Genomic DNA, 25,157 nt, shown 5'->3' with positions numbered 1-25,157 from the left:
TATTTTATTAAGGATTACCCAATAGTGGTTTTTAAACTTCTGTAAATTCCTTCTGTAATTATGACTATGATTCTAAATAAAACAACCCCTTTTTCCCCATTGACTGTTTGGTTTTCCTGAAGCACAATTCACATACAAAAGACTAAATCATATTGCTTGACCCTTTTCCTTTTTCTACGAATCTTTAGAATGAGTTGAGGCTCTAAGAACTCCCAAAGCTGACCAATTTGTTTTTTACTTTACAGCTTTTTTTGAGGTATAGTTGACACACAATGAACTGCATTAATGATGCTGAGTAGCTTTTTTTAGTGCTTGTTACATGTTCATATATCTCTTTGATGAATTACCCGTTCAGATCTTTTGCCTATTTTTTTTATTGGGTTGTTTGTCTTTTTAGGACTGAGTTGTAAGAGTTTTTGTATATTCAAGATATGATTACTTTGTTGGATATGTTTTATAAATAATTCCTCCCAGTTCGTGGCTTGAGTTTTCATTTTCTTAATGGTGTCTTTTGATAAGCAAATTTCTATTTAAAATTTTGATAAAGTTCAGTTTATCCATTTTTTTTTCTATTATGGATGGTACTTTTGGTGTTATGTCAAAGAAATGTTTGCCTAACCCAAAGTCATCAAGAATTTATTTTGTGTTTTAGTTCTTATTTAGGAGTTAATTTTTACATATGATATGAGGAGAGATCTAATTTCTTTTCTTTTTTTTCTTTTTTTTATATGGATATCTAGTTCTGGCACCATTTGTCGAAGTGATTAAATCCTTTGAAACCTTTCCTGATTGAATTGCCTTGACACCTTGTCAAAAAGGAGTTGATGACAGATGTGTTGGTCTTTTGCTGGACTCTCATTCTGCTCTGCTGACCTGCATGTCAGTATAGTGTTATGCCAGCACCACACTGTGCTGATTACTATAATCATATAAATATATAAATGTATATATGTGAATATGCATATTTCCATGTAAACTTTAGAGTCAGCTTGCCAATTTCTATGAAAACATCTTGGAATTTTGACAAGAATCTGTTGAATTTATTGATCAATTTGAGAAGAATTGCCTCCTTAACAATATTAAGTCTTCTGATTCCATAAACAAGGTACATAACTCCACTTACTTCGGCCTTTAATTTCTTTAAGCGATGCTTTCTAGTTTTCAGTGTATAACTCTTATATTATTTCTTCCTTAAATATTTGGTAGAATTCACTAGTGAAACACCGTGGGCCTGCTGTTTTCTTTGTGAGAAGGGTTGTGTTTTGTTTTTGTTTTTGTTTTTGTTTTTGTTTTTGTAAATTCAGTTTCATTAATAGATATGGAAGCTATTCAGGTTATCTATTTATCCTTGAGTGCACTTTGATATTTTGTGTCTTTCAAGAAATTTGTCTATTTCATTAAATTCGTTGGCATAAAGTTACTCATAATCTTCCTTTCTTGTCTTTGGGATCTGTAGTGGTATCCCCTCTGATATCTGATTTGATAATTTGTGTCTTTTCTCTTTTTTCTTCCTGATAAGTCTGAGAAGATGTTTTTCACTTTTATTTATCTTCTAAAATATCTAGTTTTCAGCTTTATTGATTTTCTCTGTTTTTCTGCCTTTCATTTGATTGTGATGCATTTGAAGAGAATACATACTATGCTGTTGTTGGTCAGCATGTTCTGTCAACGTCAGTGACATCAAGTTGGTCTATAGGGTTGTCAAGTCTTCTATGTCTTTGATTTTTTCTGCCTACTCACTCTGTCTATCCTTGAGAGAAGGGTGTGAAAATAACCAACAACGATGGGTTTTTCTATTTCTCCTTTTAGTTCTCCCATTTTCTCCTTCATGCTGTTGGAAGCTCTGTCACTGGCTGTGTAAATGTTTAGGACTGTCACCTTTGTTGATGCATGATCTGTCCCATGAATGGTCACGCAAAGTCCCATTAACTTGACTCCTGGATCTTTTTGACATAATCTTAGATCTGTGATCGTCTTCTTGTTCCCCTCATGACAAGGTATTTCAAAATGTGTTTTGTATACCTGTCATCCTTCAATCCTGGAATTGGCCATTTCTCTTAAGAGCCTGGTTCTTTTTGTTGGGAACAAAGTGTCCCTCTTCTGCTATACCTCTATCCCCTCCTGCCCCAGAATTTACCTCTTTTTACCATATCTATTTTTACTTCTTTAAGTGTTAATCACAATTCTAAATATTGTGTGCATTCTTAAACTTCATTCCTATTACTTTTTTGTATATTACTTTTTCTACTGAACTTTCAAATCGATGTTATTTCATCTTGTTGCAGGCACATACACACAAAATCTCCTTTTTACTGTATCAAGTGCCTTCAGCTTCTTACCTGCATTATTTTTAGATTGTTTTCATATGAACTGAATTAATTGCTTTCCAGGAACATAAAACAGCTGATAACTTGAAATGCCTTTTCATTAGATTCTTGGGCTAGCTTCACTCTAACTAAAAATCAGCCCCACTCCCTTATTTATTCCAGGAGAATGCGTGGAAAATGTGAGTTAAAATTGAATTTGTTCATAAGTTTGAAGACATTGCTACAGTGGTGTCTTTTCATGTACATTTAAAAATCTGGTGCCAGTTTGTCTTTGCTTTGGGAGAAAATGAATTCTTTATGTAAACTTTTAAGATCATGTCTTTACTCATGGTATCCTGAAATACAATAAATCTATCTATCTATCTATCTATCTATCTATCTATCTATCTATCTATTTATCTATCTATCTATCCATCCATCCATCCATCTGTCATCTATCCATTTATACTTATTTTTGTGTCATATTCTGAATTTTGCTGATTCTTATAAGCTGGGAACTCATGTTTTTGCTTTCTTGCTTTTTCTCCTGAAATTTTTAAAAATATTATTTTTTATTATTTCTTATCTACTTTTCCCTCTATTCTCTTTTTCTGAGAAGTTGTTAAATATTGTCCTTCCTGTATGAGCGTATTTTCTGTTTTTGTCTCAGATATTCTAATACTTATTTATATTTAAAATTTTTTTCTGACACTTTTCTCTATGTTCTGGAATATTTGGTTAGCTACCATTTTTTTTTTTTTTTTAAGATAGAAAGGATGTAGGAAATAGCCAAGCTATGCAGTAGATCAATACACTACTTCCTTCACCCACTCCAGAACCAAAATAAGGGAACACACACCCCATCGCACCAACACTCCGTAAAAGAGGAGAGCCCCAGTGCATGCATCTAGTTTTATATACATAGTCATATATCTCATTGTTTTAAGAACATTTTTTGGACGTGGTATGGTGGTAAAAGCCACTGTATGAGTGGAGTAAAAGGTTGTCAAGACACCAGCCTGAAAGGCCATTCCTTGAACAATCTTTCTGTTAATTGCTTTGCTTTAGACCTCACTTTACTCTCTGGACTCTTATCTCTGAAAACGGGGTCCTGCCTGGGTTTTGCCCTGTGGGATAGCTTTCATCTAGATGGAGCCATCTGCTACATTTTCTCTGAACTGTGGTTCTCTCCATTGATTTATCCAATAGCATTATCCCATCCTCTTTTCATTTTCTTTACAATTTTCTTCTCTTTCCATTCTGCGCTTCTGTTAGTTTATTCTATTTTCGTTACTGTTTTTACTGTTCTAATATAAATCCTGGGAGAGAGCATAGGCAAATGTTTTTGATCAATACTTTGTTCTGAGCTGAAAACTACGGAAAATATTTTTAAATATTTGGTCAAATACTAGTCAAAGTACAAGCACAACCTTAACTGAAATGCGAATATTAAAATTGTCACAGCATTATTAGAATAAAAATATCAATAGGAAAAATATTGCCCCACTAGTATTTCTTCAATGTGTTAAACTTTACTGGTTTCTTCTCAATAGTGCCTTTCTCAAAAAGAATGATTGAGCCCTACATTTTCAGGAACTACAGTTTCAAGAGAAAGAAAATTATAGAAACCATTAATTAGTCTGGTTGTTTCAAAAAGAACAACTATAGAATACACACATTAAATACCACTTCAGAAAATAAAAGATGCAGATACTTTAAAATTATTTTCTCTCAAAGTGATACCAATGAGCACATATTTTTTTTTATACAAATATATCATTACTTTTTATAAAATGGTAAGTCAGTCTTTTACTGGTGATTCTTCATAAGAAGAGATGTGGAATATATGTTATTTTTATATTTTATATTAAAATATTTCCTTCTATATGAAAATAATTTTGTAATATGACACAATGGACTGGTCAGTTTAATTTACCAATATTGGACTCTAATGTGGAGCTTATCTTGATATTAAAAGTAATTAAAGATCAACTTTTTTTCTGAAAGTGCAAAAATAAGTAAAAATTCCATACTCACACCAAAAGTTCAGGCCAATCACTGCCGTGATGAAAATGAGGATCCCAATGCATCCAAATACTAGCAAAAGACAGTGATATTGTAGATACAGAGGGACATCTGAAATGGTGAGATTTTTTTCAGGAACTTTAGAACTCTGTGATTATTCACTTTATGAACATTTTCCTGTTTTACTTTTATTACAGAGACAACCTATGTTCATTTTAGACATAGTGTTAGAATTGATTGTTTATTTATAAACTTTTTCCTTTATTTAATTTATTTTTCTTTATTTAATCTTTATTTTATATTAATTTATAATCTAATTTATGACTAACATTTATGATTAATTGAAAATAACAAATATTTACAGTCCAAAAACAGAGATGCAACTGTTATTGAATGTGTTGGATTACAACGTCATTGTTTTGCTTTGCTAATTATTTGATGATTTTTTTGATGACAAAATGATTTATTAATATACAGTATACACAATGTACAGTAGTATATTAAAACTATTACATAATAGGGTATAAAAATATAAAATATATGATTTATACTCTATACACAGAATAATATAATATATATTATATATCAGGTACTGCCATGGGTATTATTTTAACGACTCACTGTAACAAATAAAAGAAGAAAAAGAACATTTATCGAAGTTCTATTATGTACCAGTCACTGTACTGGGAATATTGCCGTGTTATTTCATTTTTACATATGATATATTGTATTTTCCTGGCTTTGGTATTTTGGACAGGAATCAGCATCAACCTAAACAGCATGGACCTCTGATTAAGGATGCTTATCTAGAACTGTGCCATCTACTCCCTTGGCTCAGAGTTGGCAGGTCTCTTTATAGAGAAGTAACACGCATGTCTCTGTTTACTCTATACCTACATTAAACAGGGATATGCATGCTATGATCCTCTTTCAATTTTATCTATTTTTGCCCACACATCGGCACTTTTGGATAAGTTGGATATACACACTCTTTCCACAAAAAAGGTGAAGGCAGATATCTTTCTATATGCAGATGGCATAGGGATAGTATCACAACCTAGAAGCATCCTGGCCAGACCACTTACCACACCACTGACAAAGTCAAGTAATTTGATACTCAGATAATTGTCTGCCAATTTTAGTTAGTTTATAAATGGAGAAACGCTTAATTCCATTACCTTGGTTGTACATTTCACAAATTTTTTTCTTCTAAGTCATAGTTTTAAAATGCCATTTCTCAAATTGGGTAACAGGTGGATGTTTCACTTCAATTAATTTTTATGGACTTGGTATCACTGATAATGTCTATAGTACACACTAATAGGATGTGCTGTAGGCAGTAAAACTTCTTAAATGTGTTGCAGTGTTGTCTGCATTACAGAATAAATCCAGAATAAGTTTCTATTTTTCCCTCTTGCCTGTGGATATTTCTTCTGCTCAAACAGAAGTAGAAAGACCTCTACTTAGCCCCAAATCCTCAAAACACATTTTTGCAATTTTACGAAAGGATGGAAATCCCAGGCGCATGGCTCTGCAATTAACTGGTTCTATCTCTGCCGGAGAGGGAAATTTTAAACTCTTGGCCAAATAATATTATAGCTATAAATTAAAAATCAATATTCTCTTGCACAGGCCGCAGTTATAAAACGTATCAAGCCAGGTACCTGGACTGCACTGCCCTGGTCCATTCTAGCCAGTTGCTGTTGGCCCGCGTGGTTCAGTATTAAGACATTGCCCTTTGAATCCCGTTATTATCACTACTCAAGAGCACTAATTATGTTACTCACATCTGATTTATGATAGGAAGATTTCCTTTCTGGATTTAGCAGCAAGATTAATTATATCCATCTTAAGCAATAGGTGTAAATTTACATCTTTACAGTGTGAGCCAAACAAGTGCTCAGGTTTCTCTTACTCATCAATAGTAAGGAAGCTTAGAAACCAATTGATATCAAACACAGACGTGCTCAGGGTATGCAATTTTTGTTGAATTGTAGGCTTAATTTATGCTGCCAGTCTTACTCATCTTTCACTCATAATTCAAATGGACGTTACTTGGTATTCTGTGTATTTATACTCAGATTTCGTGTCTTCACTCCCTTTCTGTTATAAGATGGTTTATACATTCAAGAGCAAATAGTTAATAATTTAATGTCCACATTAAAAACAATCACACTATAGATTTGCTGTATTATAAATAAAAGTATTGAGTTTAAGAGGAGAAAAAATAATTGCCAAAAGCCATGCACCTAGTTCAGGGTCCAGTTCAGTCAATTTGATTCCAATGGTCTTAGTTTTCGTTACGGCAAAGATAAGTTACTAATGATAAAAAGGAAGTGTTGGTTCCTGGCATTGAAACCACAAAAGGGACCCTGAGCCTTCAAATGATGAGAAAATACCATGTTTCTGAAAAACAATGTTTTTTGAATTTGCAAGATGGAAACTGAGATAGTATGTGAGAATGTCCCTCAAGCGTGTATGTGGCAGAGCTGCGGTAGTGACCAGCGAGTCTAAATTTTTGACCCATGTCATCCCGGCTGAGATCTTGGCTGTTTCAACAGAATTATTTAAAAAATTTATTTTGGACAGGCTGAATTTAGACACCAGTATTGTTTATTAAACTTGTCTATAGATCTGAAATAAAAACCCAAAACTAAAAACAACCTTGTCGCAGATACAGCAGCCTCAAATGACAGAGATAAATGCTTTCTTTTATTTTGCCCTTCTCTCGTTCTCAGTGGACTGTTCTGCCAACCTCATGTATCTTTTGTGAAGATTAAAAAATACAATACGTATGTGTGTGTGTGTGTGTGTGTGTATATATATAAATATGATTTTTAAGCTGTAAAACACCATAGCACCCTTGTTACTTCCCCCATCAGCCCTAGTTCTTTACCTTCTGAGTGAAATAGATACCTTGTAGATATGTAGATAACATGTATGTAGATAACATAACCTAGTAGTCGCTTCTCCTTCTTATGTTTCATAGGAGAAGTAATTTATATAAAAAATACTATTTTCGACCTTTCAGTTGAAAGTTACACTCTTATTCATATGCTACTACTTTGAGGGGATTATAAATCATCCTATTACCATTTCTCTGGCTCTTGTGGCTGCAAAAATAGAGTTTTTATTGCTGATGCTTACATGAGCCTCAACAATTGATCTTAGACAACTTATGAGCAGCTTTTAAATCCCAGAACACGGTTAACTTTAACACTTTAAAGATTTCAAAGATAGTTATTCTCTTAGGAGAATAATGCAGTTTTAAACTGGAGTCTGAGTGCAGAGGAGCAGTATTCCTACCTTTAGATCTTTTTCTGGATTTGAAGTGATTCTTCAGCATCATATAGCCATCTTCATTCTCCATTTCCTCAAATGTGTTCTTGTGATGATATCTAGAAAATACTGAAAATAAAATGGAGAGTAGCCTCAGCCTTGGATATTTCTCCTAGGTGTAGTGTACCAAAAACTGATAGGAAGTCCAAAAATAGTCAAAATTTACTTGGACGTGGTTATCTGAAACCACACAGGATATGTTGGTGAATGAAAATAAAAAGACATGCAATTTTCTGGCTAAAGTTCTGTTTGTTGCAAGGTAAAGGTGACTGTTTTATTTGACTCTTTTCAACAATTATTTACTGTGCACATACTTGTGCACAGTTTATTAGGAACATAATAGTGAACAAGATAAACATACTTCTTACCTTCATGTTTCTTCTATTCTAGTAAGGAAAAAAATGAGATAAATCAAATAACCATCAAACAAACAAATAAAACCAGTGTCTGGTTAGATATGAATAAACATTTTTGATTTTAAAAAAATTTAAATAACCATTTTGCTATTTGGGGATATATCTGGCAAGCAGAGTCTAGATAAAAAGGTTTAGATAAAGCAAAACAGGAAAAGAAACAGGTCAGTAAGTCTCAAATTAGTGGCAATAACAATTATTTTGAAAACAATAACTTTTCAAAAGTGTTTTTTCAGAAAAATTCTTGGCAGATTTTCCTTCAGTAAGTGTGGTGGTTAACTTTATGTGTCAACTTGGCTGGGCCACGAGGTGCCCAGAAACTTGGTCAAACATGATTCTGAGTGTTTCTACAAAGATGGTTTTGGATGAGATTAACATTTGAATCAGTGGACTTTGAGGAAAGCAGATTGCCCCCCATAATGTGGGTGGGCCTCATCTAATCAGTTGAAGGCCTGAATAGAACAAAAAGACTGGTCTCTCTCAACCAAGAGAGAATTTTCTTGTTGTCCACTGTGCCTTCTGACTTCATCTATAACATTGTCTGGTTCTACAGCAGATGGCATTTGGACTCAGAATTAAATATCAGCCATCCAGTATATCTAACCTGCTAGGACACCTTGCAGATTTTTAACTTGCCAGCCTACAAAATTGCCTGAGCCAATTCCTTGGAAAAAAAAAAACAAAAACCTATCTATCTATCTATCTATCAGCTATCCTATTGGTTCTGTTCCTCTGGGGAAACCTGACTAATACAATATTAGTTATAAAGCCCAATAAACGCCACCAAATAACATGCATACAGGTGCTCTGTACCACACCAAAGTTTGAAAAACAGCTCTTAGTAAACAGTGTTTTAAATATACTTGATGTATGCTCAATTAATGTGTTATGATTATAAATATGATACATTGGGGGTATCATGTTTAAAAGAAGTTGAAATTAAAACCTTTTGGTTAATAGCAGCCAAAATAATAGTTTCTATTTTGAAATCCTCTTGTCTAGTCTAAGCTCAGGTGATCTGTGGATTTACCCTCCTGCTTTTCTCTGTACAAACTAGGCAGGTGATGTCACGCTTATTTCCGAGCCCCTATTATAATGTAAGAAAACTTTATTCTCCGGGCTCCTTAGACCACACTAACCATTGGTGATATTTTAGTGAAAAATAACTCTTTGAAATCATCCACTGCTTCCAAATGCTAACCGCAGTGCTATGTTTCATTCCTTGTCTTACAGGAAACATGTAATCATCACACTTTTTTCTCTTAAAATTCCCTTCTTGAAATAATCTTCTCTTCAGTTTTGGGACACCACACTCCTCTGATACTCCTCCATCCTATCTGATTGCCTTTTTCCTTCATGCAAATTCATCTCTCTTTCACTACCCACTTTCCTCTCTGTTCTCATTTCCTTTTCCTTTCAGTGTCCCGGTCAGAACAAATGTAGTGTTAATTCTGAGGCAGCCTGTGTGACACCAGCTGCTTCTCTTCAGTTTTCCTCTTAGTGTAAGTACATTCGCCCCACCCGCATGTCCGCAGGTTCTGCCCCGTGGTGTCAACCAGCTGTGGATGGAATCCATGGATGGGGAACCCAGGGTACCAGGGGCCGGACAGTGAACTGTAATGAACTTGAGCACCCCAGGATTTTGGAATTCCCCATGGATACCAAGGATTGAAAATTCTGATGAAGACAGATTTGAAAAGGAAATAGTGGCCTGATGACACTAGCATAATAACATTATTATCCTAAATATTGATGATAACATTCTGAGTACTTTTTAACTTTCTGTCCCTTTTTCTCTCTTTTTTTTTCCTTCCGTGTGTGTGTGTCCGTGTGTGTGTCCATGTGTATGTCCGTGTGCATGCCCACACTGGTGCACATGTTTGTGTTTAAGATAGAGAGAAAATGCTTTTTATTCTGGTTTCAGTAGCCACTTTAAAGTGTAGTTTTTTCTTTAATGCATCACCTTTGCGATGGTCTTTCTTAACACTTGGTAATTAAACCTTAACATCCTAAAGCATGCTTTGTAATTAATTAGTATTCTTATCTCTTGTGGTTCTGGGAGGACATTTGTTATGTTTCACTCTTGGGAACATTAAAAAAAAATAGCCACTTGAATGTATTTTTTGTTCTAGGATCAGATGAGGATCCTTGAAACAGTAAGACTGTATCAGTTTTTTGTTCTTCAGTTGTTAGTGAACATTTCTCTTTTCCAGTAAATGTTTTGTTTTGTTTTTATTTCACAGGAAGCAAGTGTGACTCAGTCTTCGTCACATGGCTACTTTCCTTTTGAAAAATCTCTTTACAATAGTCTTTTACTTCAAAGTCGTGTAACTCTAGTTTGGAGCTGTGTTGTAAAAACAACGTTTTTCACACTAACGTTAAAACTTTGAAGAGAAATGGCAAGTAAAGCGTTAAGCAACCAGTTAGCTGCCAAAGATGCAAAGAAGGCGGAAACTGAGAAAAAGAAGGAAGGTAAGAACATTTTCAGTTGTTCAGAATGAAGGTTATTTATGGAAATCATGAAGCATGATGTTAAACAAAACTTTTGGAGACACCAATTAGGTTTTGTGATTTCTTCTACCAAGGTGGGGGGGGGGATGCCTTTTTCAGTTAACTTCACCATAAATAAAAATTATAATAAAATTCAGATTTGAAATGGACTGTTTGGTCCTTATAATTCAGATTCACTTTATCTATAATAGAGGAAGATTATCTGTGATGTAAATCTGTTCGAGATTTAGTTTCACTTAAGTATTCAATAAGACCTGTACTGGAGATGTTAAATATGAACCACGGAGTCATTCAATGCCTAGAATGCATGCATGATCTGAAATAGTTAGCAAATGTTCATAATATTTTAAAAGATCGTTTATGGGCCATGAATGGAATCAAGATAAACTACACTTACTAGGAGAATGATTAATAGTAGATTAATAATACTTAACAGCAGAACGATTATCTACCTCTCCTGCTCGTCTAAAACAACTGCTGATACCCTGAGGTTCTTCAGGAGTCTCCGGCAATCTTAAAATGTACTAAAAAAAAAAAAAAAAAAAAAAAAAAAAAAAAAAAAAAACCTTAGAAAATAATTTGGTAATGTTGGAGGTATTAAATAGCAAGTTCAGAGTAGGTAAGATCCAAATTCTAAATCTAACAGGATAATCTTTTAAAGGTATTTCAACAGGGTTCCTTATATTCAAAATAGGGTGAGGCAGGGAGAGAATGAAGCTAAAATGCGTTCAATACAACAATGTATGGTTTGGGGGCTATCGTGAGTTTTAAACACTTGCTATTTCATTTCATTTTGACCTACCAGGGTATGCAGCAGTCAAAACTATTGTTGCAGCTCGTATTAGAATGCATAAATACTTTATTCCTCGTTTCTTGACAGTTTAATAATTCTGTCTAAGGGTTAGATCAAAGAGAGTTGGGGACAACAGGATCAAATATTAGACGATAATGTGAAAATATCTAAACTGAAAATTTTGGGGGGGTTAGGGTTTTTTTTATTATTATTATTATTATTTATTTATTATTTTTTTAATGGAGGTACTAAGAATTGAACCCAGGGCCTCATGCATGCTAAGCACACACACTACCACTGAACTATACCCTCTCCCCTAAACCAAAAGTTTTAAGAATGCGTTTTAGCCACTCATAAACCAGTATTAATTTCTGCCTTACATATCAGCCAATCGTATGAATTTACACATTGTACATATAAATTATATAACACATACATATATGAGTTACTTAATATTATATAGTATGTATACTATTGTCTATATTATATATAGATATATAATTCAAAATTACAAACACCATTGAAATAGTAGTAGTTTATTGTGTGATATAATTCATTTTTAATTTTTTTGTATTTTAAAAATATTTTATTTTCTTTTATTCTTTCTGCATATTGGTCTTTTATGATTTTTTTTTCTGTAGCTGTGAGCTGGGAAAAAAGGGGCATTCTATCCGGTTTTAAATTCGTTGTTCAGTCTGGATCTTTTATTTCTCCTTTGAGAAGATCAGAGTCAGAAATTGAGAGAAATTAGTTGTCAGTGAAGCTTCTCTGTGTGGAAAATAATTGGAATCTTTATCTATTTCGATTACAACAGAGACAGATGTAAACTATTTTCATTTCATTGCTAATTAAACAAATTTTTGCTTGACCTTCCCTGAGATGTTATCTGTTTTTTTTTTTTTATGTTCCTTAGTTGAATACATTATGAGGGCTGAACAACTTCTTTGAAATTCATGTTTAATACTAAATTCATTCTGGGAGATCAACATTTTCTGGGGTTTTTGTTTTTTGGATAATTTGTGCACTGTACAAGTATTGAGGATTGAGTAAAAGAATAGAAAGAAAGAACTTATAGAGTGAAAGCTATTTATACTGAGTGCAGAAAACTAGATTTTAGAGCTCAGGAAGTAGACAGATTAAATAGAGAATAAACACGCAGCAGGTTTAAATATGTACCTGCATATTCAGAAGCGCAGTACTTTTCCAGTTCTTCAGTGCCTTACGTCAAACTAAATGTCACTCCAAGTCACCATCTCACGGAGCGGACAGGCTGTTTACATCTTGGTCGTTGGATGGTAATGAGGCTGGAGAGTTACCTCCGGGGTTATTTCCCAGGTTTTGTGAGACACCAAAGCACCAAGCAGGTGCTTAGTCATCACTTTTCAGGGATTACTTATGAGAGGATATATGCCGCAACATGAATAACCCCTTTGGCTCTAGTTCAGCTACTTCTGTGCTAAACTTACAACGAAAGCCATGCTGTTTGTTTGCTACATTCATGGTACCTGCGTCTTTGTTGAGGCTGGTTTATCTGCATGCAGGATCTAGCATCTCGGTCAAATGATCTACTATCTTGCCAGCCTGGTGATAGAAAGGACTCTTGTTATTAACTGTACGTGAAAATGATCGTTTCTCATGTTGTCAGGATGAGCCCTCCCTTCTCCCTTTTTGTGACTTAGAGATATTTCCTCTTACTTAACGCCTCTGTGAGTCTCAGAATCGGCCCTTTAATAAGCTAGGTTTTTCTTTGGTTTTTATAAAATGAAAGTGTAGCTGATTTCAGCAATCATTCTGGAGGAAAGGATGTCAAAACAGCCTGAAGACTTATGTGAAACAATGAATAGGAAAATGTATTTTAAAAAATCTCTGCTAAATATGGTAATAAAGAATCTTCACCTCCCTCACACACAGTAATTGAAATATGGAGAGATGGGGGAGCTAACACAAGAAATAACAGTAACAAAAGCTTTGAAATGACACAAGAAAAAAATAATAACAAAAGCTTTCTTTTTTTTTTATCAAATTGAAGTATAGTCAGTTACAATGTGTCAATTTCTGGTGTACAGCATAATGTCCCAGTCATGCATATAGATATACATATATTCATTTTCATATTTTTTCATTAAAGGTTATTAAAAGATATTGAAATATATTTCCCTGTGCTATACAGAAGAAATGTGATTTTTTTCCATTTTTATATATAGTGGTTATCATTTGCAAATCTCAAACTCCCAAATTTATCCCTTCCCACTTCCTACCCCACTGCAGCCAAAAGATTGTTTACTACATCTGCGAGTCTGTTTCTGCTTTGTAGATGAGGTCATCAGTGTCCTCCTTTTTTCTTTTCTTTTTTTTTAGATTCCACATATGAGAGATATCATATGGCATTTAAAGCTTTCTTTTATTCAATTTCTGTTATAAACCAGATCTGAAAATGTAGCACATATATATCCTTTAATTTAAAAAAAGTGTTATTTAATGCTCAGTCTCTTAAAGTCTGGATTTTAAAGTCCCAGAGTGTCATTTCCACCACATTCTATTGGTCAAAGCTAGGCACAAGACCAGTTCATACTCAAGTGTTGGGAAACACAGTAGACCTCTTGGTGGGAGGAGTAGCAAGATCCTATGTCAAAGGTGGGGTGGACACAGAGAGGCATGATTCTTTGGGGGCCATTTTTAACAATTTGCCACAGATGAGAACAACAAATTGTTAGCTGAAAACATTATAATATAAAACAATGGGCACATGATGATTGTATTCATTTAAAATTATGTGTATTTGGCAGGGAGGTTATATGTGTAAAAATGGATTAAAGAGATATATGGATGGAAGGGTGTTAATGTCTCCAAATAGCGTAAATTTAGATTTATTTTAAGTTAATTTTTTTTATACATCCACTAAGGAAAAAAAAATTGTTCAGCAAAAAGACCAACTAGTTCTTTACTAGGTGAAAAAGACAGAAAGAATAAATGTTCTCAATATATTTATAGTCTGTCTTAAAATAGCTTCTACAATTTTTTACATTTCACAAAATTTTACAATAAGGATAAATACTTTATAATCATATGAAATAATAAAAATGTTTCATTTCAAAAAACTTAGGTACTATATTTTTTTCCTAAATGGACACTAATAAAAGAAAAACAATTCCTCATCATTTATTCTGTTCTATTGAATTTGCAGATGAAAGAATATAGAACCAGTTAAAAAAAAAAAAAAAAAGGTGACTTGTCCAAGTTCCCTTTGCTCATTTGTGGCAAAAATCTCACTCCTAAATCTTTTAATTGTTTATTCTGTGACCTTTCCAATATACCATGCTGTCTATCCTTTAAAATAAACTTTTCGTTAATTATAAAGTAGATTTTCTTAGAAATATTCAAGGGAGGTTAGAATGTACTGATATTCCACCACAGGGGAGGGAGACTGGAGGCCTGGAAGGTGACTCCAGGCCCAAGAAAATTCTACCCTAAAGAGTCATATAGATTTGATTGCTTGGACTATGGTAGTAAAATCCGTAATAACATCTGGATTGGCTATAACGATGTTCTGAGAAATTTCAGCCAAAAGGAAAAACCGGGTTTCTTTTCCATATGACAATGAAGTATGTTTTCTATCATCTGCTTGTGAAATATCAGAAAAAAATTGCCTAAAAAGGTTTGTTAGATATGGTTATGAATGCAAATTTAGTCTTTCTTTTACCTGTTTCTTAATCTATTTTTTTTTTAGTTATTAAGGACACATGTAAGAAGTACGGTGCCTGTGCTTTTATATTAGCAATATCTTTAGTTGCTAATATTGTTTTAACTGTTCTCCAAGGTGAGTACATTACATCCTTTATTTCTTCACTTATATTTTCCTTTTTCAGGGCTATTGTATGATCCTTTTTCTTTCTGTTTCAGTCATAAACCTTTTCTCAATATTCTCACTCCCTTCCCATTATCCATGATACATTTAATGTGTATCCATGGATGAATTATTATGAATTAATTACATGACCTACATAAGGCATGGAGAGATGTAAAAATGATTATGACAAAATTATTCACCCTGATGATCTCACCTTCCATACACTATCTCCATACCAGTGATAACCACCATCTTGACTTCTATTGCCAAAGGTTAGTTTTGTCCACTTAAATTTTTTTATGTGAATAAAATCATGCAGTTTTTATATATCCTTTGCCTCTTTCTTCTTTTATTCCACATTATGCTTGAGTGATTCGTCTATGTTGTAACATACAGCAAAAGTTCATTGAGTCACTGTATGAGAAGGTTGGAAAATTTTTTATGTGAAGGGCCAGATAGTAAATAATTTAGGCTTTGCTAACCAAATGATCTCTGTTGCAATTACTCAACTCTGTATTTGTAGTGCAAAAAAAAAAAAAAAAAAACCACAGAATATACATAATCAACTGAGCATGGCTGTGTTTCAATAGACTTGAACATGAAAATTTGAACATTACATAATTTTCTTGTGTGACAACATATAATTCCTCTTCTGATTATTTTTAAATTATTTTTTATTATTTTGATTATTTTAACATGTAAGAACATTTTTAGCTCCGAATTTGGCTTCAGGTTGTTGTTTGCAGACGCTTGCTGTGGAGTATTCCATGCTGTATATTAATTTGTTAATGATTCTACTCTTGATGGACATTTGGATTGTGCCACATTTTGACTACTGCTAAATGTGCTGCCTTGAACATCCTTATATTTTTAGTCTTTTAGTGAATAGTGGATATCATTTGGGTTATATTTATGAGAAGGATTATTGAGGCATAGAGAATGCAGAGTCAGTTTCTGTAGACAATACCATAGATAGTAGATAATCCAACCAAAAATGTATGCAAAGGTCAGCTGCTCAGCATACATGTCAGCACTTTGTTAGTTTTACCCATTTTAGACATTCTGATGACTGAGTGAGTGTGTTGGTACCAGATTGTGACTTTGACATTTTCTTGATGACCAGTAATAGTGTTAAGCTCCTTTTCATATTTATAGCTCATTTAACCATAACTTTTTGTGATGGACATGTTCAAATACCTTCCCCACATTTTTATTAAGCTAGCTCTCTTTTTTGTTGTTGTTGTTTGATTCATAAGAGTTCTTGCATATGCTAGATAAAAACCTTCTGTGTATCTGTCTTAAATATCTCCTTCCATCGTGAAAATTAGACTTCTGTATGATGTCTTTCAATGAACAGAGTTTTGTAATTTTAAAATTGTATATTTTTCTTTTTTCTTTTCTCTCTATTGTTACGACATTTTGCATCCTGTTTAAGAAATTTACTGTATTCTAAAGATTTGAAGATATTACTCTAGACTTTCTACTATAATATTTTATTTAATTTCACATTCAGAGGTACAATTTTGAAATTGATTGTTAATGAATGTTAAAATATAGAAATTAAGATTTATACAGATGTGTATATATATACACATATATTTAATTCAGCTAGTCTTTTAATCTGGAATAATTTATTGAAAGTCCAGAGTTTACAGTTACTCCTGGTGTTGTACTTACACTGAGTCTGGAAAAATTTATAAACCTGTACCCATCCTTATGGTATCATACAGAGTATCTTCATTGTCTTAAAAATCCTCTCTGCTTTACCTAATTGTCTGCCCCCTATCCCATCCCCTGACAACCACAGATATTTTTATTGTCTCTATAACTTTACCTTTTCCAGAGCGTCATATAGTTGGAATCTTACAGTATGTGGCTTTTACAGATTAGCTTTTTTCACTTAGTAATATGCATTTAAAGATCCTCTGTGTCTTTTTATTTCTTTTTTGCCCTGAATAATATTCTACAGTCTGGATATACCACAGTTTATTTATACAATTACCCTCATTGAAGGGCATCTTGGTTGCTTCCAAGTTTCAGCAATTGAGAATAAGACTGTAACATCCATGTGCAGGTTTTAGTGTGGACATAAGGTTTCAACTCTTTTGGGTAAATACTGAGGAGTGCAATTGCTGGATTATATGATAAGAGTGTGTTTAGTTTTGTAAGAAACCACAGGACTGTATTCCAAAGTGCCTGTACAATTTTGCATCCCCACCATCTACGAATGAGTGTTCCTGTTGTTCCACATCCTCACCAGCAACAGGAAATCTAATATGTGTCTTATTAGTTATATACCGTTTCATTATTTTCATTGCTTTCTTAGAGACTAAAACACATATCCCAGATTTATAGCAGTCTAATATAAATTAGTATTTTTATTACAGTCAGATAACGCTAGGATTTCATTGTATTTCATTTACCCAGAATCGGCAAAAGTGACTTCACACGAGAGAAATCAGTTTGCTCTGGGACGGCCTATGTATCACTGAGTTTGAAGTTGAAAGGGATGTGGGTTCCCTGTCAAATTCTGCACTGCTATCATTTAACTTAGCAGGAGTTTGTTTTTTAGCTTGTTATGTGACATAGTTATATAATTCTGACCATGATCATAATCTTGTATATCACAATCTTGTCTTTCTTCAATGATCTCAAAACACAATGACGCATTACTTCATCTGGTCCTTAAAATATGTATTTGTCTTATTTCCGGTTAAAATAGCTCAAGGTGCTAGGCACTATTGCCCGGATAATTGGATTGGTTCCAATGATAAATGCTACTATTTTTCTAAAGAAGAGAAAGATTGGAATTCTAGTAGATACAACTGTACCTCTCAACATGCTGACCTAGCTGAGATCGACACTGCAGAAAAGATGGTAAGTAATTTAAAATGCATTCCTTATGAATTATATTGAGTAGAGACACCGGAAATATTCAAATGTCATTATGATTTTTAAAACTTTCCAAACATGCCTGTCTATATAGGCAGAATGTTGAAGGTGTTCAGAATATGCCATGGGAGATACAATCGAAAAGCCCAGTGATGTTTTGTTTGGATAATATGAGACTTACATCAAGTAGTGGACCTGAGAGCTAACTTTTGTGTTTTAAGGGATGTAAAGAGAAGAGCTTGATAATACTTGGAAACTTTTTAAAATCACAAAGAGAAAATTGCCTCAGGAAGAATGAAATTCTCCGTTTCACTCCCCTTGAGGAAGCTTCCTCTGACTTCGCAGTCTTGCTTTGCTGTCTCTGGGGTCCTGCGGCAGCCTCCCCATCCCACTACCAGCAAGGCAATAGATGTGTCCCTGTAAGTTTCCCCCGAGGCTGAAGTTTCCAGAGTGCAGACACCATATTTTATTTGAAATTGTATCCATTGCTGTAGCGTAAAGGCAGGCACAAAATAAAAGCTTAATGGATCTTCGCTGAATAAATATTGATTTACATAGAGAAATTTTATAAGTCAGGAGCATCCCCAAGAACTTTCATAGGGGACTGTGAGACTCTGTACCACTGCGCTTGTGAAATCTGTTCTTTCCCTGGGTGACTTACGTGGCAAGCTTATGTTTTACTTTTGTTTAGTCTCTTTAAAAGTCAAAGGTCAATATAAGACATAATTAGCTTAGTTAAAATATTTGTATGTGAATAATGTGCAATTAAGATGTGTTTAAACATAAAGCAGCACAACATAGTGGTCAGCACTGTTAAAAGAGAATTGTGTATTACTTTTATGGTGAACAAAGTATATTTATGCAAGCTACCTGAAAGTTGGTTCAGACTTAAAATAGATATGAACTAGGTTGGGGCAATTTTTAGATCACTGTAAAGAAACTTTACAGCAGCAACAAAAGACATGGAAATCTGAATAAAATGTGAAAAACTAGGTATAGAGCAGACACAGCATATAAGTAAAATGTAGGCTTAATTTAATAGAAACAGCTTCTGTTGTCAATAGTTTCACTGTTGAATTTTACTAGAGTCTTGAAATGAACATTCTGAGAAATCCTTAAACTTTCACACTTCCTCTTGGGGAGAAAAAAAGCTAAATTGGCAGTGAGATGAAAAAATGAGTGACAAACAGAATGAGGTCTTTACCTCATATGTTATCTGTTGACAGACGGATAAAAGTAATGTATAGAGGAATTTTAAAGGACACTTTATTTTAAATAGTTTAATAAAATATTATATATGTTTACTTAAATAGCAAAATATTAATTTTAGTTACAATGAGATGCCACTTGTTTCACGAAATTTTTCCCATTTTATTTGCACTGATTCAGAATTATGTTGCCTTTTTAAGAAACAGCGACATGGTTTACCCTTTACTGAGCAAATAATAAGCAATATTTTTCACAGGACATGCTCTAGGAAATACACCTCCCATTTCCTTGTCACCAAGATCACAACTACTGAACCTCATCCAGTTTTCCCAATTATCTGGTAACATATATCCTATTGGTTTCCAATGCATTTATCCTTTCTTACATTTTTTTTTTCTGCCTTAAAACAATCTCCCCGCTACAACTAGAGGATGAATTTTCCTTTTCTCCCTGGATGTCTGTGTTAATCACGGAATCTTCTGCTCTTCCCTTCCAGATCCATCTCTGACAGCACGTGCTATGGGAAGGTCTCCCAGAAAAACTCAGATGATTCTTACTGTAAACTAAAATTTCCCTTTGCGTTTATTTTACTCACAATCTTCTCATCTAGTAGAATACTTTCTAACTCTACGTTTACATAAATTTCCTCACTATAATTGAAACCCTGTGAAGCCAGGGACACTGTTTTATTAACCTGTTCCTTTGTAAACCCACAGTTTACTCCCAGTGAATTGAATTTTTTAAAATAACTTCATGAAATGCTATAGAAGATGGTATATTAAAATGCCAAAGTTTACCCAGTGTTACTATTATCAGTTAGGAATGGACCATAGTGTTGTGATCTGTCGTAATTCCTTTATATTTATCATAAAATTGAAACGTGGAATGATACAAGGTCAAGCTTATGGTTTCCCAGCTATTTAGTGGCAGAACAGACTGAATAACTTTCTGTGTATAATATAATTTAATGGTGAAAAAAAAGGAGGGGTCTAAGGTAGCAAAAAGTTTCAACATTGAATGAGTAAGGAGAAAAGGAGAAATGTCAGGAAAAAAATAAATTTTCCCTGACTGGTATCTTTAGAAATCTAAAAGTTTAGCAAAAAAAAAAAAAAAAAAAAGAATTTTTGAGAATTAGATTCTAAAGGAACTGGATAAGGCATGTGTGCATGTGTGTGAGCATGTGCCCGTGTGTGTGTGTGTGTGTGTGTGTGTGTGTGTGTGTGTGTGTGTGCATGCGTGCCTGTGAGAGTTTGGGAGAAATTAAAGTAAAATATTACATTAAACTCAATATACTAGTATTTCCTGGGAAGTGAAAAAACATTATTCAAAATATCTGATGATTAGGAAGGCTGTGCAAGAACTCAGTTGAAAATTCTAGCTTTCCAGGAGTTTACAGTTTAAAAATCCTGGAGGAATAGATTTTCAACTTGAATATTTACCAATTTGGAATCAAAAGTATCAAGAAAAGTGATCTCATGGCCTTTTTTTTCACATATGAGAAAACTGAGGCTCAGAGGGTAAAATGCTTTTTCAAGGTCGCAGACCTATTTTGTGGTAAAGCCAGGAAGTGAACCTCTGTCACCTTACTCTTCACAACCTGCAAAGCGAGAGGGACATGATAAGTTGCAGTGAAAACTGACCAGTAAAATTATGAAATTTATTTTGTCTCTAAAGGAGTTTCTTATGCGCTTCAAGTGCAGTTGGGATCACTGGATTGGGCAAGTTAAGAAGGAAATTCAAACAGGACAGTCGATTGATGGAACTGTATTTAAGAATTGGTGAGTTTCTTTCTTTCTGGGACTATTTAAACTTATGTAATGTAACCGCCTCCAGAACCTGTCCTTCAGCTCCATTTCTCTAGCGGCCACGATCAGTGTGCATGTAGGAAAAATGGACGAGGGAAGCTGTATCATGGATTGAGATCCGTTCCAAGAGTCACCCAGAGAGGCTGGAAAACAAGACATAAGGGGAAAGATCTCTTAGTTGGTTATTTTGAAAATAAAGACCTGAGATTCATATACCCAGTTAAAAAAAAATTAAGCTTTTGCTTGATTTTAACCTATTTTCTCCAATCTTATATCTATTCTGCAAGCTTTATGCTGCCTGTTTGCTGACATCTCTTACAATTCAGATTACATTTGTTTATTTTAACCTGCTTTTATTTGCACTGATAGTACAGTTTATCCTGGACTTCAAACCTTCCATTTTACAGTATGGAAATTGGATCTGAAGAACTGAGTTCACGGCACACATGACCCCAGTATAACTACCCCAAATGGTGACTGCCGGCCACTTAGCCACTTAGTTTATATTAGAATTTCTCAGTAGCAGCACAGCTGACATTCTGGACTGAATAATTCTTTGCTGTGTTGAGGGAGCACTTTCTTGTGCATCACAGGATGTGAACAGCATCTCTGGGCCTCTACCCACTGGATAGTAGCAATTACCCCTGCCGCACTCCACTCATGACAGCCAAAAATGCCTCCAGGTATTTCCAAGTGTCCCTCGCAGGGGTGGATGGAAGGCAAGATCACCCCGGGGTTAAGAACCACTGGTTTATAAAACTGGTGGCTCCACTTGTTACATGTAACTTTATGTAAGTTTAACAAATATAAATTCTTGGAAGGGAGACTCTTAGGGTCCAGTTTGGTACAGACATTAACCCTAGCAAGAGAAGACTGTGTCACAGCGTATTTTTTCAGAACTCTGGACAGATAATATTTTTTTAAAATATGGCATTGACAAAGGGAGAAATCACAGGACTCCCTAGTACATAATGTTTAATTTTTTATTGTAGGGATCTTGCGACAAGAAATGAAGTATGTAATTACCTTAATGAAAATGGTCTTGCAACAGCTAGATGTTACACAGAGAGGAAATGGATTTGCCAGAAGAAAATGGACTGAATAAGAATGGACTGAAAACTATGAGTAAGATGGTTTTAAATATCTGCATCCTTTTTTCCTTTCTCTTTGAACAATTTTCAACATTTCTTTGCTTTACTATTATAGCCTGATAATATATCTCGATGATTCTTAAAGCAATTTCCTTATTATGTTTTTACTTTTCAAATGGCCCGGATCTTTTCTTTTCTATATCAATTTTAGAAGGGTCTGGTAATTTCACAGTCTCTATAGGTCAGTTTGGGTACTGTTGTGTTTATATATTATTTTCTTATTTATTTGTATGTCTTGCATTGATTTTTGTCTTCTAATTTACAGGTTTTCTAAACAGTTACTACATATTATTTATCATATGTGTCCCTGCTATACATGTCTAATGTTTTGGCTGTTGCAACAATGTAATTTTATTATATTTCTATATAGAAATGCAACTGTTTTGGGCATTCTTGTCCTGTTCAACATATATTTTGAAAATTCTTAATTTTGAATGATTTATGGATTCATTTAAATATTATAAAACACAGCATTTAGTAATAGTCATTTTTATTTTTTTCCTGCCTTATATAACAACTACTTATTTCTAGTCTAATTAAAATGGATAGGACTGCCAGGACAATATTCATGGTAAATATTCTAGACTCGTTCCACATTTTAAAGAAAATGCTTCTAATATCTCAACATTAGTAGTGTTGTGTCTAGTTTTTTATATCTTTTCTTTTTAAAGTTAAGGCATTTCTTTTCTGCTATTTTCTAAGAGAATTTTTTTTTGTAGGAGGAGATTGTCCATTTTATTAAATGTGCTTTTCCTTCCAGCACCTATTTCGTCTTCCTTAATCTTTTAATGTAGTAAATGACATAACTTTCTATTGTTAAAGAACTACTTTGCATTCCTAGATAAAATTCAACTTGGTCATGATGTGATGTCACACTTAATCTAGATAGATTAATTCTGATCTTTGTTTTTTAATGTTCTTACTTTTAAAATCATGAGTGTGATTACCCAGTTGTCCAGTTACTTAGACATTTAGAGCCTTTACCGCCTTTGTAAAACTTTCCCAAGGAAAGCAGGGATTATGTTTTAAATAATTCGGTGAAGACACGGTCGGAAGATGTGTTGCTTTCCAGTTACGCTATAAAATTGTGAATGATAAGAGCGATCTCATATGGTATTTTTCTTTCTGTTTCTGGCTTTCTCCAGGAGCATCCATGTTGCTGCAAATGGCATTATGTTGTTGGTTTTTATGGCTGACTGCAATCTAAACAAACAAACAAATAAACAAACAAACAAACAACAAAGCATAAATACAAAACAGAAATAGACTCATAGACATAGAATACAAACTTGTGGTTGCCAAGGGGGTGGGAGGTGGGGAGGGATAGACTGGAATTTAAAAATTGTAGAATAGATAAACAAGATTATACTGTATAGCACAGGGAAATATATACAAGATCTTATGGTAGCTCACAGCGAAAAAAATGTGACAATGAATATATATATGTTCGTGTATAACTGAAAAATTGTGCTCTACACTGGAATTTGACACAACATTGTAAAATTATTATAAATCAATAAAAAATGTTAAAAATAAATAAATAGATAAAACTGTGAATGGTAAATTTAACGTGTCTAGACAATTAAGTATGATTCACATTTTTCTGTGTATTTTTTTTTATTACATTTGCATCTGTGATCTTTGGTGAAAAACACTAGCAACTTTTGAGAGAGTCGCTGGAAAAGAATATTCTTGTATATCATGTTGTATTGATGTAACTAGCATCAAATAATGGTGCTGGGGAGCTGCAAACTCAAAAAGATTCATGTTGCTTCAATTAAAAAACAGATTTCTAATTTTCTCATGGTGTGAGAAATGGAATTAGGAAAGACACATTTGGCAATAAAGGAGGCAGAGATGGTCTCTGCCTCTGAAGGAAGAAAGGGTGTGTGGGCTACAAACAACCTGCACGTACCCTCACTGGACAATAAGCAAATATAGAATCACTCCCCTCTTTCCATTATTCTGAATCGTTATTGATTGATAAATAATAACACTTCTCATGGTTTCATGAAATCTGCAATGCACTTTAATCAAAGTGTTTGTTTAAACAAAGACCCTGCAAAAAATGTTTGCCCAGGATCTGTCAAATATATATATACATACATACACATTCTGATATCTGTATTTTAACATTCATAAGAATTAATTTCAAAATTGTAACTCTGAATGTGAAATTAAATAAAATATTACAGTAGAAAGTCTAGAGTAATATCTTCATATCTTTAAAATACAATTTTACAAAACCAATACCCAGCAGTCAGTAATTACACAGGGTCTTTGCAGTTAAGGGTCAATTACAATTTTATTTAGTTTTAACACTTACACATGTATGATATGAAAAAGTATACAGTCTATTCCACGCGATAGAAGTGATTTTTGTAAACTTTCAGGCATACATAGGTGTAATAAAGTTTCCTTTCTTCTGTCTTCTGGATTAAATTATGAGCCTGGAAGGATATGTTGAAATCCTTACCCCAGGGCTTCAGACTGTGACCTTACTTGGAAATATAAACCACCGCGCTAAACGTAATAGTTAAGATAAAATCATTTCGATGAGCCTTAATCTCTTTATGACTAGTGTTGCTATGAGAAGAAATTTGGATTCAGTGACAGACACTAACAAAGGGAACACTATGAAGACAAAATGGGGAAAGGACAGCTGTGTGACTGAAGTGGAGTGTCTACGCGCCGAGGAACGCTAAGGATTGCCGCCAGCCTTTGCCAGGTGCTACAAGAGACAAGAAAGGACAAGAAAGTCTTCTCCTCTAGGACCATCTGCCAAAGCATGACCCAACAGACGCATTGACCTTGGGCTTCTAGTCTTCAAAACTGTGAGACAATAAACCTCTGTTGTTCTAAATCA

At 33.9% G+C, this 25,157-nt stretch overlaps 2 protein-coding genes across 5 annotated transcripts in view; one reads left to right on the top strand and one right to left on the bottom strand.

Moving 5' to 3' along the window:
* Window positions 1-12,955, bottom strand: part of KLRF2 (killer cell lectin like receptor F2) — a 19,896-nt gene extending 6,941 nt beyond the window's left edge. Inside the window, exons 1-3 of one of the 2 annotated variants that reach the window (XM_010946390.3) lie at window positions 12,564-12,955; window positions 7,638-7,739; window positions 4,344-4,442 (exon numbers count right to left, since the gene is read on the bottom strand). In XM_010946390.3, the coding sequence (XP_010944692.1) occupies window positions 4,344-4,442; window positions 7,638-7,701 (163 nt within the window). In that variant the 5' untranslated portion in view covers window positions 7,702-7,739; window positions 12,564-12,955. The remainder of the gene's footprint in view (window positions 1-4,343; window positions 4,443-7,637; window positions 7,740-12,563) is intronic. The other variant, XM_045510222.2, reaches the window with a different exon arrangement.
* On the top strand, window positions 9,372-25,157 carry CLEC2B (C-type lectin domain family 2 member B). Of its 3 annotated transcripts, XM_010946391.3 has the most exons (6): window positions 9,618-10,555; window positions 15,115-15,204; window positions 17,957-18,111; window positions 21,010-21,113; window positions 22,133-22,265; window positions 23,437-25,157. In XM_010946391.3, exons 1-5 carry the CDS (start codon window positions 10,480-10,482, stop codon window positions 22,239-22,241), a joined length of 534 nt encoding a protein of 177 aa, XP_010944693.1. In that variant the 5' UTR covers window positions 9,618-10,479; the 3' UTR covers window positions 22,242-22,265; window positions 23,437-25,157. The 3 variants fall into 3 exon arrangements, with proteins under 3 accessions (XP_045366180.1, XP_074213943.1, XP_010944693.1); XM_045510224.2 differs by lacking the exons at window positions 21,010-21,113; window positions 22,133-22,265; window positions 23,437-25,157 and adding exons at window positions 9,372-9,585; window positions 18,348-19,997 and having other exon boundaries at window positions 10,327-10,555; XM_074357842.1 differs by having other exon boundaries at window positions 9,617-10,555; window positions 22,133-25,157.

The sequence above is a fragment of the Camelus bactrianus genome, chromosome 34 (assembly GCF_048773025.1).
Source record: "Camelus bactrianus isolate YW-2024 breed Bactrian camel chromosome 34, ASM4877302v1, whole genome shotgun sequence".
NCBI classification, from domain to species: domain Eukaryota; kingdom Metazoa; phylum Chordata; class Mammalia; order Artiodactyla; family Camelidae; genus Camelus; species Camelus bactrianus.
This window is presented reverse-complemented; position numbering and strand designations above follow the sequence as displayed.

Coding starts and splice junctions, on each gene's coding strand:
- CLEC2B (XM_045510224.2), top strand. CDS start 10,480: ATGGCAAGTAAAGCGTTAAGCAACCAGTTAGCTGCCAAAGATGCAAAG. Junction 10,556..15,114: donor AACTGAGAAAAAGAAGGAAG/GTAAGAACATTT, acceptor TTTTTTTTTTAG/TTATTAAGGACACATGTAAG. Junction 15,205..17,956: donor TGTTTTAACTGTTCTCCAAG/GTGAGTACATTA, acceptor CGGTTAAAATAG/CTCAAGGTGCTAGGCACTAT.